The sequence below is a fragment of the Pogona vitticeps genome, chromosome 6, assembly GCF_051106095.1.
Source record: "Pogona vitticeps strain Pit_001003342236 chromosome 6, PviZW2.1, whole genome shotgun sequence".
Taxonomy (NCBI): domain Eukaryota; kingdom Metazoa; phylum Chordata; class Lepidosauria; order Squamata; family Agamidae; genus Pogona; species Pogona vitticeps.
Genome location: NC_135788.1, coordinates 12,283,956 through 12,296,482, shown reverse-complemented (window position 1 = coordinate 12,296,482; position 12,527 = coordinate 12,283,956). Strand labels below are relative to the sequence as shown.

Below are 12,527 nucleotides of genomic sequence, written 5' to 3'. Positions count from 1 at the left end.
TGTCACACTGTGGGGCAGGAAATGTAGTTTCCCATCGTGTGATATACCTTTGAAATGTCATGGTGATCTGGGATCTTACCTCTGACCACTATCTCAGTCAATTGCAAAGGCTAATTTCCTGTCTAAAGCATTGGAATTTCAGGGTCAAAAATTAACTTAAAAATAACCGCACTGCATACTGGAAACAGTAACTTATTTTGAGGGCTTGAGCTGGTTCCCAGTTCTGCATTTTCTCTCAGCTCAAGAAATATTGTGTCTGTGTGTTGGGGTGGGGGGAGTTGATAAATTGTATGCAATTGATAACACTGAAAATAAAATAAAATTTGGAACTACTCTTTGACTGATCCCTGTGAGGAAAGATAAGTCAATTCTTGGGTGAGGTAAGACTGCATTTGTCTTTTAAATAGTTTGGAGCTGAAAATGCAGCCCCCACTCACACACCCATCACCCCCACTCACATACCCATTGCCCCCACTCACACACCCATCACCCCCCACTCACATACCGTTTGCATTCATCTTCATTGGGATGGAGAGTTGTCAAGAATTTGTCCACATTTAAACATGAGGAGATTTCTCTCTTTTCTTCTTCTTCCTTTCAACCAATAAACCCACCCGCTCCCATCCCCTCATGGTAGTACTTTACAGTCTGGACACATTTCTGGGGAAAAAAAGGATTTAGGTTCAATGTCAGGGTATTCTTGGGTTGGTGGGGAGGCGATGGCACCTTGCCATATTCACATTTTCCTGTCCTGTGAAAGACACTAAAATATCCCACCCGCCCCCCCTCCATGTTTCCATGTGTTTCTATAAAAGAGGACATGGGAATATTTGACGTGGGAATATTTTTAAGGCAATACTTAACGCAAGCTTCCACTTTTCTCTGCTCCAATAGATTTATCCTATACAATGGATGAAGCTTGGAAGGTGTTAAATGAAACTATGTGCTAATGCCTTCTCATTTGTAGTTGATTGCCAGTATTTACAGGATTTTTCTTTCTTTCTTTCTTTCTTTCTTTCTTTCTTTCTTTCTTTCTTTCTTTCTTTCTTTCTTTCTTTCTTTCTTTCTTTCTTTCTTTCTTTCTTTCTTTCTTTCTTTCTTTCTTCCTTCCTTCCTTCCTTCCTTCCTTCCTTCCTTCCTTCCTTCCTTCCTTCCTTCCTTCCTTCCTTCCTTCCTTCCTTCCTTCCTTCCTTCCTTCCTTCCTTCCTTCCTTCCTTCCTTCCTTCCTTCCTTCCTTCCTTTCCTTCCTTCCTTCCTTCCTTCCTTCCTTCCTTCCTTCCTTCCTTCCCTTCCTTCCTTCCCTTCCTTCCTTCCCTTCCTTTCTTTCTTTCTTTCTTTTTTTGTGGGCTGAATGTGCTTTGCTGTGTTAGGCTGCAGCCCGAGTGCCAATGAGAACTTAACAGTGATGCACTAGAGCCGGCCAAATGTTTTAATCTTTCTTAATGGAGGCGCGGCTAATTATTTTGTAAATGAAAAGAAAAGTATATCAAAACATTCGGTGTCAGTATTGTATATCTGAGGTAAGGAGCCTAAAAGAGCTGGATTCCAGTTTGCAAAGTTTACCTGGGTTTAAAAATAGATTTGAAAATAATTGTTGTAGGTTTAGTCCATCTGCCCCGGTCACCCCGAGCCATTCTTGCTAGGAGATTCTAAGTGTGGTTGTCTTGCAGAGCTACATTTCTAAGCTCTTTTGAAACCAGAATCCAAGATCACCTCTAACAGGCATCTACCATCAACTCTTGTCTACAATCCTTCTGCCCTACCTATGCTGCTTAGCCCAATGAAGTGGAATTCCTCTATGAAAACTGGCAATTTATTTGATTTTTTTTTTTTTTGGTGGCCCAGTAAAAGGTATCACCCATTCTTACGTTTGTGTAACCATAAGGACAACACAGCCTTTTCCTTATTATTTCTAAACTCTGCTGCTAGCCTTCCTGTTTCTCATTTGGCAGAGCTGGGCTGCCCTCCTGTGGTAAACGGAAGAAGCACAACGTTATTGTTTTTAATTCCTTTTATAGATTCTTCTCTTCATGGGCCACAGGAGGGCAGCAGGAAAGTTGAGTTTTTCACAGTACCCAGTTTTTTTTAACTCCAACCATCCCGTCCAATTCTTTTCAGTGAATATGGCCAAAACACCTCAGACTGCCTCACCTACTTCATCCTCACCCACCATTTTTCAATGACATTTATTGAAATCGGTAGAAGTTTGGCTAGACTTGCATCAAATTAGTTTAGCAATCAGCATTAAAAAGCATCCCCCCCACCCCACAAGGTCATAATTTAGGAAATAATACTGAAGTAGAGGAAAGAAGCGAGAGTTGGTTTTATCAAAAAGGCATTTATCACATTTAATTTTGAAAACTAACATTAATGCACAAATATAGTCAACACCATCAACCTTTATAGCAGCAACAATTGTCCCACAAGAGTGTCAGATCTTCAGCTTGCGGGTCAGTTCAGCTGTGAAGTAACAATGTAGAACTCTAGTTGTTGAAAAATCACTAAGGCATCTTGGTGGATCACCTGCCAAGCGCAGTGAGTGTCCTTTTTCAAGAAAGAAAACATGAGAAGTGTTATTTATTTATTAGAAAAGATTTAATGGCACGCTCTTTAGAATGTTGGCCTGTGTGAGCAAGTGATAACTCAGAATAAATTAGAAATATTTTTAGACGTACAACATTCTAAAGATATCCTTTGATTTGTATTCCTGCATCAAGCAGGGGGTTGGACTTGATGGCCTTATAGGCCCCTTTCAATTTCACTATTATATTACAGTGGTGCCTCGCAAGACGAATTTAATTCATTCCACCATTAATCTTGTCTTGCGAAAAATTCATCTTGCGAAACGCGTTTTCCCATAGGAATGCATTGAAATCTAATTAATGTCTTCCTGTGGGCAAACAAAGTCAGAAAAAAGTCAAATTTGGTTTACAAAGGGTTTATTAAGTGCTCTTTAAAGCCATACATATTGTGCAGATGATTTCAAAAATTCCAATCAAAAAACTTTTAACTTTTTAAACGTCATAGAAAAACATTTAAAAATCACCGAACATGAGGCAGGAACAAAAAAATGGGAAACATTCGTCTTGCGAAGCATGGCCATAGGAACATTCGTTTTGCGAGTCATCAACCCCTATTGCCACAACCATTTGTCTTGCGAGTTTTTTGTCCTGCGAGGCATTTGTCTTGCGAGGCACCACTGTATTCTATGTGGAAAGAAATGCTTGTGTGTGTGTGTATTTTCTATGCCCTCAAGTTGGAACTGACTTTTAGTGACACTAATAGGGCTTGCAAGGTAAACAAGATATTTATGGAGTGTTTTTACCATTTCCATTCCCCCTGTTAGTTTCCGTGGCCAAGCTGGGATTCGAACCCTGTGCTCCCTCACCCTATCCATGACACCACATTTGGGAATCTTGAGTTACTTACCCTGTTCAAAAATATTTTCATCTTTTTAAAGCATTCATTAACTGTAATGGTAGTCAGTTGATGACTGAAGCGGAATCGTAGCTGTAAATGAAGTGGAAAGGAAAATGAGAAGACAAATGCTAATTAACTGAGTTGCAAAAAAAAACCATTGTTACTTTTAAAAGAAAGGAGGAGTATTGTGCTTGGAGATGGGAGGCTCAGGTTCATATTTGCTCTCTGCCGTGAACCAAGTTGGATGATTTTAGAGAAATCACTTCTTTCACTTTAATCTTGAGGGAAAACATCATAAAACACTTTGAATGCCACAAATATGGCTGTCAGTTGACCAGATTACAAAACTGGCCTGACTTGTGAAAAATGCTAGATTGGCAGATGATAGGCTGACAGCCATCCATAAATGGGAACACACAGTCCCTCATTCTGCATGGCCTTTCCTACAAGACGAGACCATATTTCACAGCTGCTTGATGCCAACAGCAACCTTCGAGATACTTCCTGATGATGGAGGAAACTGAGAGCCAGGCTTGACATGAAGGAAAATCCATATCCAATGTTACCAATATGATTTCCTTTCAGTGACAGAATTTCTTCAGAGTGATGCGCCTTAGTAACAAGATTTCTAAAGTAAACTCAAGTTTATCTCCCAGAAATAAGTCACAGTGTACAGCATGGCTAAATGCAAGATGCGGAGGTGATGAAAAGAACTTGCTATGACAAATGCCTTTCACCATTTGAGGAAGCACTACTTCTAGAACCATGCCGAATATATTGGGCTTGACTGGAACTCAGAAAGTTACAGATTAAAGGGAACTCTCTGTACTACTCATTACTTCTTGGCTAGATTGTTGTTATTGTTGCTCCTATTGTGCAAGTATTTGGTAGCATTGTTTTTTAACATATTGCCTTGTTACCACCACACCAGAAAAATGTCAGGAGATACTCTTTGGTGACCTCTAGTGGTCAGTTCTGATATTTGACCATGTATATATTTATAAACAAATAAAAAACAAACCCAAAATGTTACTTTCACCACTTACGATTGATAAAACAATGGCATAAAACCTGAAAAAAACTGTTAAAAGTTAAAATGTCTTAGAATGACCTAAAACGTAACAAATGAACACTACTAGGTGTTTCTACCAGGTGTTTCTTGTTACACCTAAGGAATATCTTTGCAATTACAAGGGACATTTCTTGTTACCCGAGAAATAACTAGTTACTTCCAAGCTCTGAGTTTCACCCATAACAAGTTATCCAATGCAAACCAAACTGGGGATTCAGCTAGATGCAATGGTCAAGAGACTATGTATATTCCATTGCACACATGGATAAGAAGTGATTAAAGGGATCTTTAGGAAGGAACTTTAGTATTAATTCCTCTTTTGTTTTTCTAAAAATGTAGGTTTTAGGTCTGCAGCGAGAAGCTTGAAAAGGTATGGATGATGCTGAATCATAGCCAGTTTAACGATTTAGTTTGTTTTAACTGATTTGTAAAATTAACATAATATAGCCTCTTTTGGCACTGAATCTAGATGACTGGTAATGATTTTAAATGCATAAACATAAGTTCAGTACTCTGTTACATATGCAGGCCTAATAATGCATTTTGCTTGGCTGAATGCTGTCCTATGAATTAGGAGGGGAAATGCTACTACTTACAGCAGTTTTGAGCTCATCTTGTATGACGTAGTTATACTCCAAAAAATCTCTCACATTATGGAAGGGGACATTTTTCATTTCAAACAGAGCAGCAGTTTCACTGAGTACTTTAAGAACAAAGGGAATGTCTTCAGAAACATTCTGCAGGGGGGGGAAAAGTCAAATATAACAAAAAAAAGGGGGAAAGTTTGAAACTCAACAAAAGTTGGCTCCCAGCTCTGAAAAATACAGAATGAAAAGGTCAACAAACTCTACCCAGCCACAAGGACCAGGGATCACTACACACAAAAGACCAGCTGATGACACCCATCAATCACAGTGGCAGATAATCTCTCCTCCCTATCACAAGAATACACCCACAACAAGAAACACTAATCGCCCATCTCCTGAAAAGGACAAAAGTCTATCTCACAGCCATAAATACTCCACTCCCAAACAAACTGCACCAGAGCACAGAATGTTGTCCTCTGAACATGCTGGCCACAGAGACTGGCGAAATATTAGGAAGAACAACCATCATAATATGGCTAAAGAGCCTGAAAAACCCACAACAACCATTAGATCCCGGCCATGAAAGCCCTCATGAATACATCAAATATAATGATTTAGGCTGTCTGAACATTAACCCCAAAATAAATCTTATTGAACTAAACGAGACCTACTTTGAAGTAGCTATGTATAGGTCTGCATTGGCCCAAATCCTGATGTTCAGCGTAATAAATTGCACTGAAGTAGGGCTATTGAATCTATGGGGATTTGGTGAATCTACTCCATAAATTCCATCGATTCAAATCAGTCTACTCCAGCTGTAACCTACTATGCTAGACTAAGTCACAGTTAAAGTAGATCAGTTTGAATCAGTGTAATTTATGGAAGAGCTGACTTACCAAACCCCAGTTGATTGAATGGCCCTGCTCAAATATGATTTACTACATTGAGCAGCAGGATTTACTATACTAAGCAACAGGATTTTGGCTACTGCTTTCCAGCCAAATCCCTCGAGACTAGGAATTCTTTTATTGCAATAGCTCAAAGAGTAGAGCTGATATACAATCTCATTCCAATACATAGTAGGCATCCTTCAGTCTCGAAAGACTATGGTATCGTGCTCTGTATGGAGGACTTGGAACAGCGTCTAGTGTGGCTGAGGAGGCCAATTCGAGAGTGACAATCCCTTCCACACTGGAGACAAATCCAATCTGTCCCCTGTCCAGCTCCCTGGTTTTGCTTCCTTTGTGACTTCCTCTTTGCCTCAGCCTGCTGGACAAGGGTCTCTTCAAATTGGGAGAGGCCGTGATGTACTGCCTGCCTCCAGGCTGAACGATCAGATGTCAGAGTTTCCCATCTGTTGAGGTCTATTCCTAAGGCCTTCAGATCCCGCTTGCAGATGTCCTTGTATCGCAGCTGTGGTCTCCCTCTGGGGCGATTTCCCTGCACTAATTCTCCATATAGGAGATCCTTTGGAATCCGACCATCAGCCATTCTCACAACGTGCCCAAGCCAGCGTAGACGTCGCTGTTTCAGTAATGTGTGCATGCTGAAAATTCCAGCTCGTTCTAGGACTACTCTATTTGGAACTCTGTCCTGCCAGGTGATACCAAAAATCCGTCGTAGGCAACGCATATGGAAGGTGTTCAGCTTCCTCTCCTGCCGGGCACAAAGTGTCCAGGACTCGCTGCAGTACAGGAGTGTGCTCAGGACACAGGCTCTATAGACCTGGATCTTGGTATGTGTTGTCAGTTTCTTATTGAGCCATACTCTCTTTGTGAGTCTAGAGAACATGGTGGCTGCTTTGCCAATGCGTTTATCCAGCTCGACATCTAGAGAGAGGGTGTCAGAGATGGTTGAGCCAAGGTACACAAAGTCATGAACAACCTCCAATTCTTGTGTGGAGATGGTAATAGAGGGAGGTGAGTCCACACCCTGGCCCATGACTTGTGTTTTCTTCAGGCTGATTGTTAGTCCAAAGTCTTGGCAGGCCTTGCTGAAACGGTTCATGAGTTGTTGGAGGTCTTCAGCAGAGTGGGCAACAATGGCTGCATCGTCTGCAAAGAGGAAGTCCCTCATGCATTTCAGTTGGACTTTGGTCTTCGCTCTCAATCTAGAGAGATTAAAGAGCTTTCCATCTGATCTAGTCCGGAGATAGACACCTTCTGTTGCAGTTCCAAAGGCATGCTTCAGCATGACAGCAAAAAAGATCCCAAAAAGTGTTGGTGCGAGGACACAGCCCTGTTTCACTCCGCTTCGGATGTCAAAGGGATCTGATGTTGAGCCGTCAAAAACTACAGTGCCTTTCATTCCATCGTGGAAGGACCTGATGATGTTAAGGAGACGAGGTGGACATCCAATCTTGGGAAGTATTTTGAAAAGGCCATCCCTGCTAACCAAGTCAAATGCTTTTGTAAGGTCTATGAAGGCCACTAAGAGTGGCTGTTGTTGTTCCCTGCATTTCTCCTGCAACTGTCGGAGGGAGAATACCATGTCAGTGGTGGATCTATTTGCTCGAAATCCACACTGTGATTCCGGATAGACTCTGTCTGCAAGCACCTGGAGCCTCTTCAGCACAACACGGGCAAGCAGCTTCCCTACAACGCTAAGAAGAGAGATACCACGGTAGTTATTGCAGTCACCCCTGTCACCTTTGTTCTTGTACAACGTGACAATGTTTGCGTCCTTCATGTCCTGTGGTACTCCACCTTCCCTCCAGCAGAGACAAAAGATTTCATACAGTTCGGTGATGATGATCTCCTTACCGCATTTCAGCACTTCAACAGGGATGTTGTCCCTTCCAGGTGCCTTGCCAGAGGTGAGGGAATCCAAGGCCGCATTTATTTCTGCTAGGGTTGGTTCGCTGTCCAGCTCTTCCAAGACAGGCAGGCACTCAATGTTATTTAATGCTTCTTCGGTTACTACATTCTTTCTGGAATATAGCTCGGAGTAGTGCTGCACCCAGCGTTCCATCTGCTGTGCTCGGTCCTGGATGATCACACCTGTAGTAGACTTTAAGGGAGCAGATTTCTTCTGTAATGGACCTAAGGCCTGCTTGATACCATCATACATTCCTTTGATGTTACCTGTGTCCGCTGCTATCTGTATCTGAGAGCAAAGCTGAAGCCAATAGTCATTGGAGCATCTCCTGGCAGCCTGTTGGACTTGGCTGCGAGCGGCTCGAAGAGCTTGCAGGTTGTACTCGCTATTATTTCTGTCCCAGAAAGATCTCAAAGAGGCTTGCACTTAAACTACAATAAAGCAATAATAATCACACAACGGAAGGACCACAGAACAAATGAAAGAAGACAGGTACAGATAAATAAATCCAGCTGAACTCATTAAAACCAGTGTACCATCACGATCACCCCTAAACTGTAAAAGATGTTCAGAGGAATGGAGAAAGTCTTTGATATAATTGCCACTTGCCATATTTCTGTCAAAGGATGTACCCAATGATAGTCCAAGACATTCTCCTGCTTGAGGTGGATTGGATTATGTCTTTTATGACAGTGGTCCCCAACCTTGGACTACAACTACCAGAAGCCTTCACTACCACCTCCGCTGGCCATGATTTCTGGGAGTTGAAGTCCAAGAACATCTGGAGACCCAAGGTTGGGGACCACTGTTTTATGATACTTGGAGGCACTGGGGACACAGGACAGGCTCATGTGGGGATTCAGGTAGTGCTCTGGGGAGATGATGGCACTTCTGACTCACTCTGCCTAATATTAGGGCTAGCCTTGGGTTCAGTAGAGGTCTACTCAAAAGTGCAAGACACAGCAAGTCTGGCAGTCTCCCTTTGCCATTCCATGTCAAAAGAAACTTCATGGAGCCACTGCTGAATTATTTTGTTCCTTATATGGCTGCTTCCAAGGATTTTTATGCCCATCCTCTCGCCCACCAATTGAAAACAAGGTGCCAGCAGCGACCAGCCTCCCACCTCAACTCACTCACTTGCATAATGGCCTATAGAGGAAGCAGAAAAAGAGATGGTACCAGCAGCTTATTAGCTGAGGGCAGTGCAGGACACATAATAATGGACTAAAGTTTTAAGAAGCCAAGTTACTCTGAATATCTTTAGAGTAGTACAACAATAGAACCAATTACCTCAGGGAGATGTGACCTCTCCAACATTGGAGGCCTTCAAGAGAAAACTAGACAGCTTTCGGCTGGATATACTTTAGCCTGGATTCCTGCATTGAGCAAAGAATTGGACCTGATGGCCTTATAAGCCCCTTTAATCATCCTACAACTCTATGAGGAGGGAGGAGGAGACAGCCAGCACATGCTGCCTCCCAGAGGTCTTTATGTAAAGATATTCTGTGACTTGGATAGTCCACTCTGAAAGGATCCTTGAAGCTGAGACAGGTGATATGAAATACTGTCACTGTCTTCTCATCCTGTCAAGGACGCTTCTCATCCTGTCAAGGATGCTTTCATAGCATGCTTTGAAGACCCCTTTGGAGGCAATCATTGAAATAATAGAATGGTTTCTAATGACTAATGTTTTAGGTTCTGGGGGCCTTCACCTTCTCCTCCTCCATGAGAAAACCACCAACACCACATTTTCTGAGGCGGACCTCAATGAGTGTGTGAACAAACCAGGAGATGTACTGTGCCACCATCTTGTCTTTCTCCTCAGTGTGCTGGTAGGAGGTGACATTGTCATCTTTTTCTCTTCCTGCTGTTCTTTCTTTGACTGGTGGCTGTTGTCTCTTTCTCTCTCCTTCCTTATCCAGGAATGAGGGGGAGGGGAGTGCAGAGACCCTGCGCTGTGGGAGAGACATCTCCTTTGCTGTTTATGTTTGGGAGGGTTCAATGCCTGAGGTGGTGCTATGTCTCCCTCCCTAATCTCTCTGCAGTTTTGAATGAAGATAGGTCGTAATTGACCAGATAGGCGGGGTTCAAATCGAATCGAATCGAATCGAATCGAATCGAATCGAATCGAATCAATCAATCAATCAATCAATCAATCAATCAATCAATCAATCAATCAATCAATCAATCAATCAATCAATCAATCAATCAATCAATCAATCAATCAATAAGGCAGCAGGGGAGCCTCTGCTTGGATAGTCAGGTCTGTAGAATAGCTTTCTTTCTCCATCTTTTAGAACAAAGATATGTAACACAGAGATTGATTAAGGAAATTTCAAACAAATTGATTTGTTTTGGAGGTTGGTGTTGCACAGGGTTCTCGTCAAGCAAGGAGATATTAAGATCACCTGAGTTACAAGGTATAAATACTGCTTAACTACTTACTGGTTTCACTATGTCTCTTGGATCACATAAACTGCCTTTGTCCATAAAGGAACATTCTTGAGATGGGCCTTCTGGGTTCTTAAAGAGAGGAAAGAAAATGTACGAAGTGAGAAAGAACACCACAATACCCATTGATATTGGAGCCCCAATATCTGTTTTCTTGCCTCCTGACCTATCCTTTGAAGAAGTTTTCTTTGTCCTCTCTATGAAAGTCTCCCAGATATTTGAAGATTTTTTTTCATATCTCCCCTTTGTTAGGGTAATTATATCCTTCTTTTTAGGACATTGTTCCCCATTCAGTCGTACTTGTCCTTTTCTTGATATGCTTCTGACTGTCAATGTTTTTTTAAAAAAATACTGGAATAATGAAAGGTATCAGGCTGGAGCACATTTCCTCACATGTCATGTGATTGCACTGGACTGCTCCACAAGTGGTCCATATCCTGACTTTTAAAAGGAATCCTTTAAACCAGTGGCTCTCAACCTTGGGTCTCCAGATGTTTCCGGACTAAGAGTCCCGGAAGCCTTTACCACTAGCTGTGCTGGCCAGGATTTCGGGGAGTTGTAATTCAGGTTGGGAACCACTGCTTTAAGCAGACGTATTTCCTAAAAGAGAATGCAGTACTACTTACCACTTGATCCAATTCTAGCCAAAGTTCTCGCCAGTTGATCTTCAAGAGACAGTTGGCCTCACTGTTTCTGACAGTAACAAACGCACGGTTGAGGAAGCAACCAATGTTCAGGAAAAGGAGGCTTCTGAACCAACACATTTTCTGAGCAAAAACAATAACAATCCTAAACTTAGGGTTATTTGACTCAAACTAGCCATTTCAGTCTCAAGACACTATGGTAACGTGTTCTGTATGGAGGACTTGGAACAGCGTCTAGTGTGGCTGAGAAGGCCAATTCGAGAGTGGCCGTCCTTTCCACATGGAAGACAAGTACAATCTGTCATTGCAGGTCATGAAACTAGTTGCCACTTGTCACACAGAACATCAAAACCCATAAAATTACTTGCAGGAGACACGCACCAGAACAGATTTCTATACAGTATTGCCCTTTCTTTCTACTAAATACAATTTGAGCACACCCCAATAATGGAGATTTCTCTGTTGAAAAGGCCACTCCTTGTCAAGAAAAGCATAATCATATCGAGTTTGTTCTTTTACACCCTGAACATGAGAGTTAACGACAGGTTGTTTTCCCGTTCTGTTCATGGTACCAACATGGACTTGAGGAGCACTGATTTCCCCTAGCATTGTATTTCAGTAGCATTCCCCTAATTGTGGTGAATATCATATTCACGACTGCATATTTTATTTATTTATAAAACGTATAGAATGCCTGATTTAGTGAACCACTACTTGGTGCAGTTTACATACTTAAGCACAGTATACAACCAATAAGAGGTGGGCACGAACCACCAATCAGTTTGCAGCATACATACAGCTGACATGGGAAACTGTCACTTGAAAGCCCCGCCTCCTTCAGCAGGCGCCCACTCAGAGGCAGCAGCTGGGCTTCCCTGCCCCGCCTCCTCTGGATGTTGCCTCTGAGTGGATGCCCACCAGAGGAGGTGGGACTTTGAAGTGCCAATAAACAGACCGGCGTAAACTGGCCAAACCCGCAGTTTGTTCCCATTTCTACAACCAATTAAACAGTAAAATAACAAAAACCATAATAAAAAAGCATAATACCACAACTAAACTTTACTTTACTTTAATTAGATTTATACCCCGCCCCTCTAGACCAGGTCTACTCGGGGCGGCTAGAACAGGTGACTGAGGATTGACACCTGATAACGTAAAGCAAACCAAATTACAGGAAATATAAAAATAATAAATAAAATGTGCATCAATGTAATAAAAATTAATCAATGATCACAGTTACAAATAGAATGCATAGGACTCATAAATGAGCCTAAAATACTGCTCAAAAGACCTCCTTAAACAACTCTTTAGTAAGCTTCTTAAGATCTGTATGACATGGCCTGTCTCATTTCTGATGGAAGTCTGTTCCCTAGCAAGGGTACCACTGCTGAAAATGCCCAGGTTCTAGTATTATTTCCCTTTATTTCCCTTTGGGTGGGCACCCTGACTATTGCAGCCTGAAAGGAATGCATAGAAATCTTGGGGAGAGGAGCTTCAGTAAATAACAAGCTGCCAAGCTGTTTAGGGTTAGCTAAA

The 12,527-nt window shown here is 42.0% G+C and overlaps 1 protein-coding gene across 1 annotated transcript; it reads right to left on the bottom strand.

Moving 5' to 3' along the window:
- Window positions 1-2,340: 2,340 nt before the first annotated feature.
- Window positions 2,341-11,111, bottom strand: LOC110071941 (uncharacterized). The gene is made up of 7 exons (XM_078378259.1): window positions 10,974-11,111; window positions 10,342-10,419; window positions 9,609-9,809; window positions 9,034-9,045; window positions 5,089-5,244; window positions 3,430-3,510; window positions 2,341-2,544 (listed from the first exon to the last, which is right to left on the bottom strand). Exons 1-7 carry the CDS (start codon window positions 11,109-11,111, stop codon window positions 2,452-2,454), a joined length of 759 nt encoding a protein of 252 aa, XP_078234385.1. The 3' UTR covers window positions 2,341-2,451.
- Between the last annotated feature and the right edge of the window lie 1,416 nt (window positions 11,112-12,527).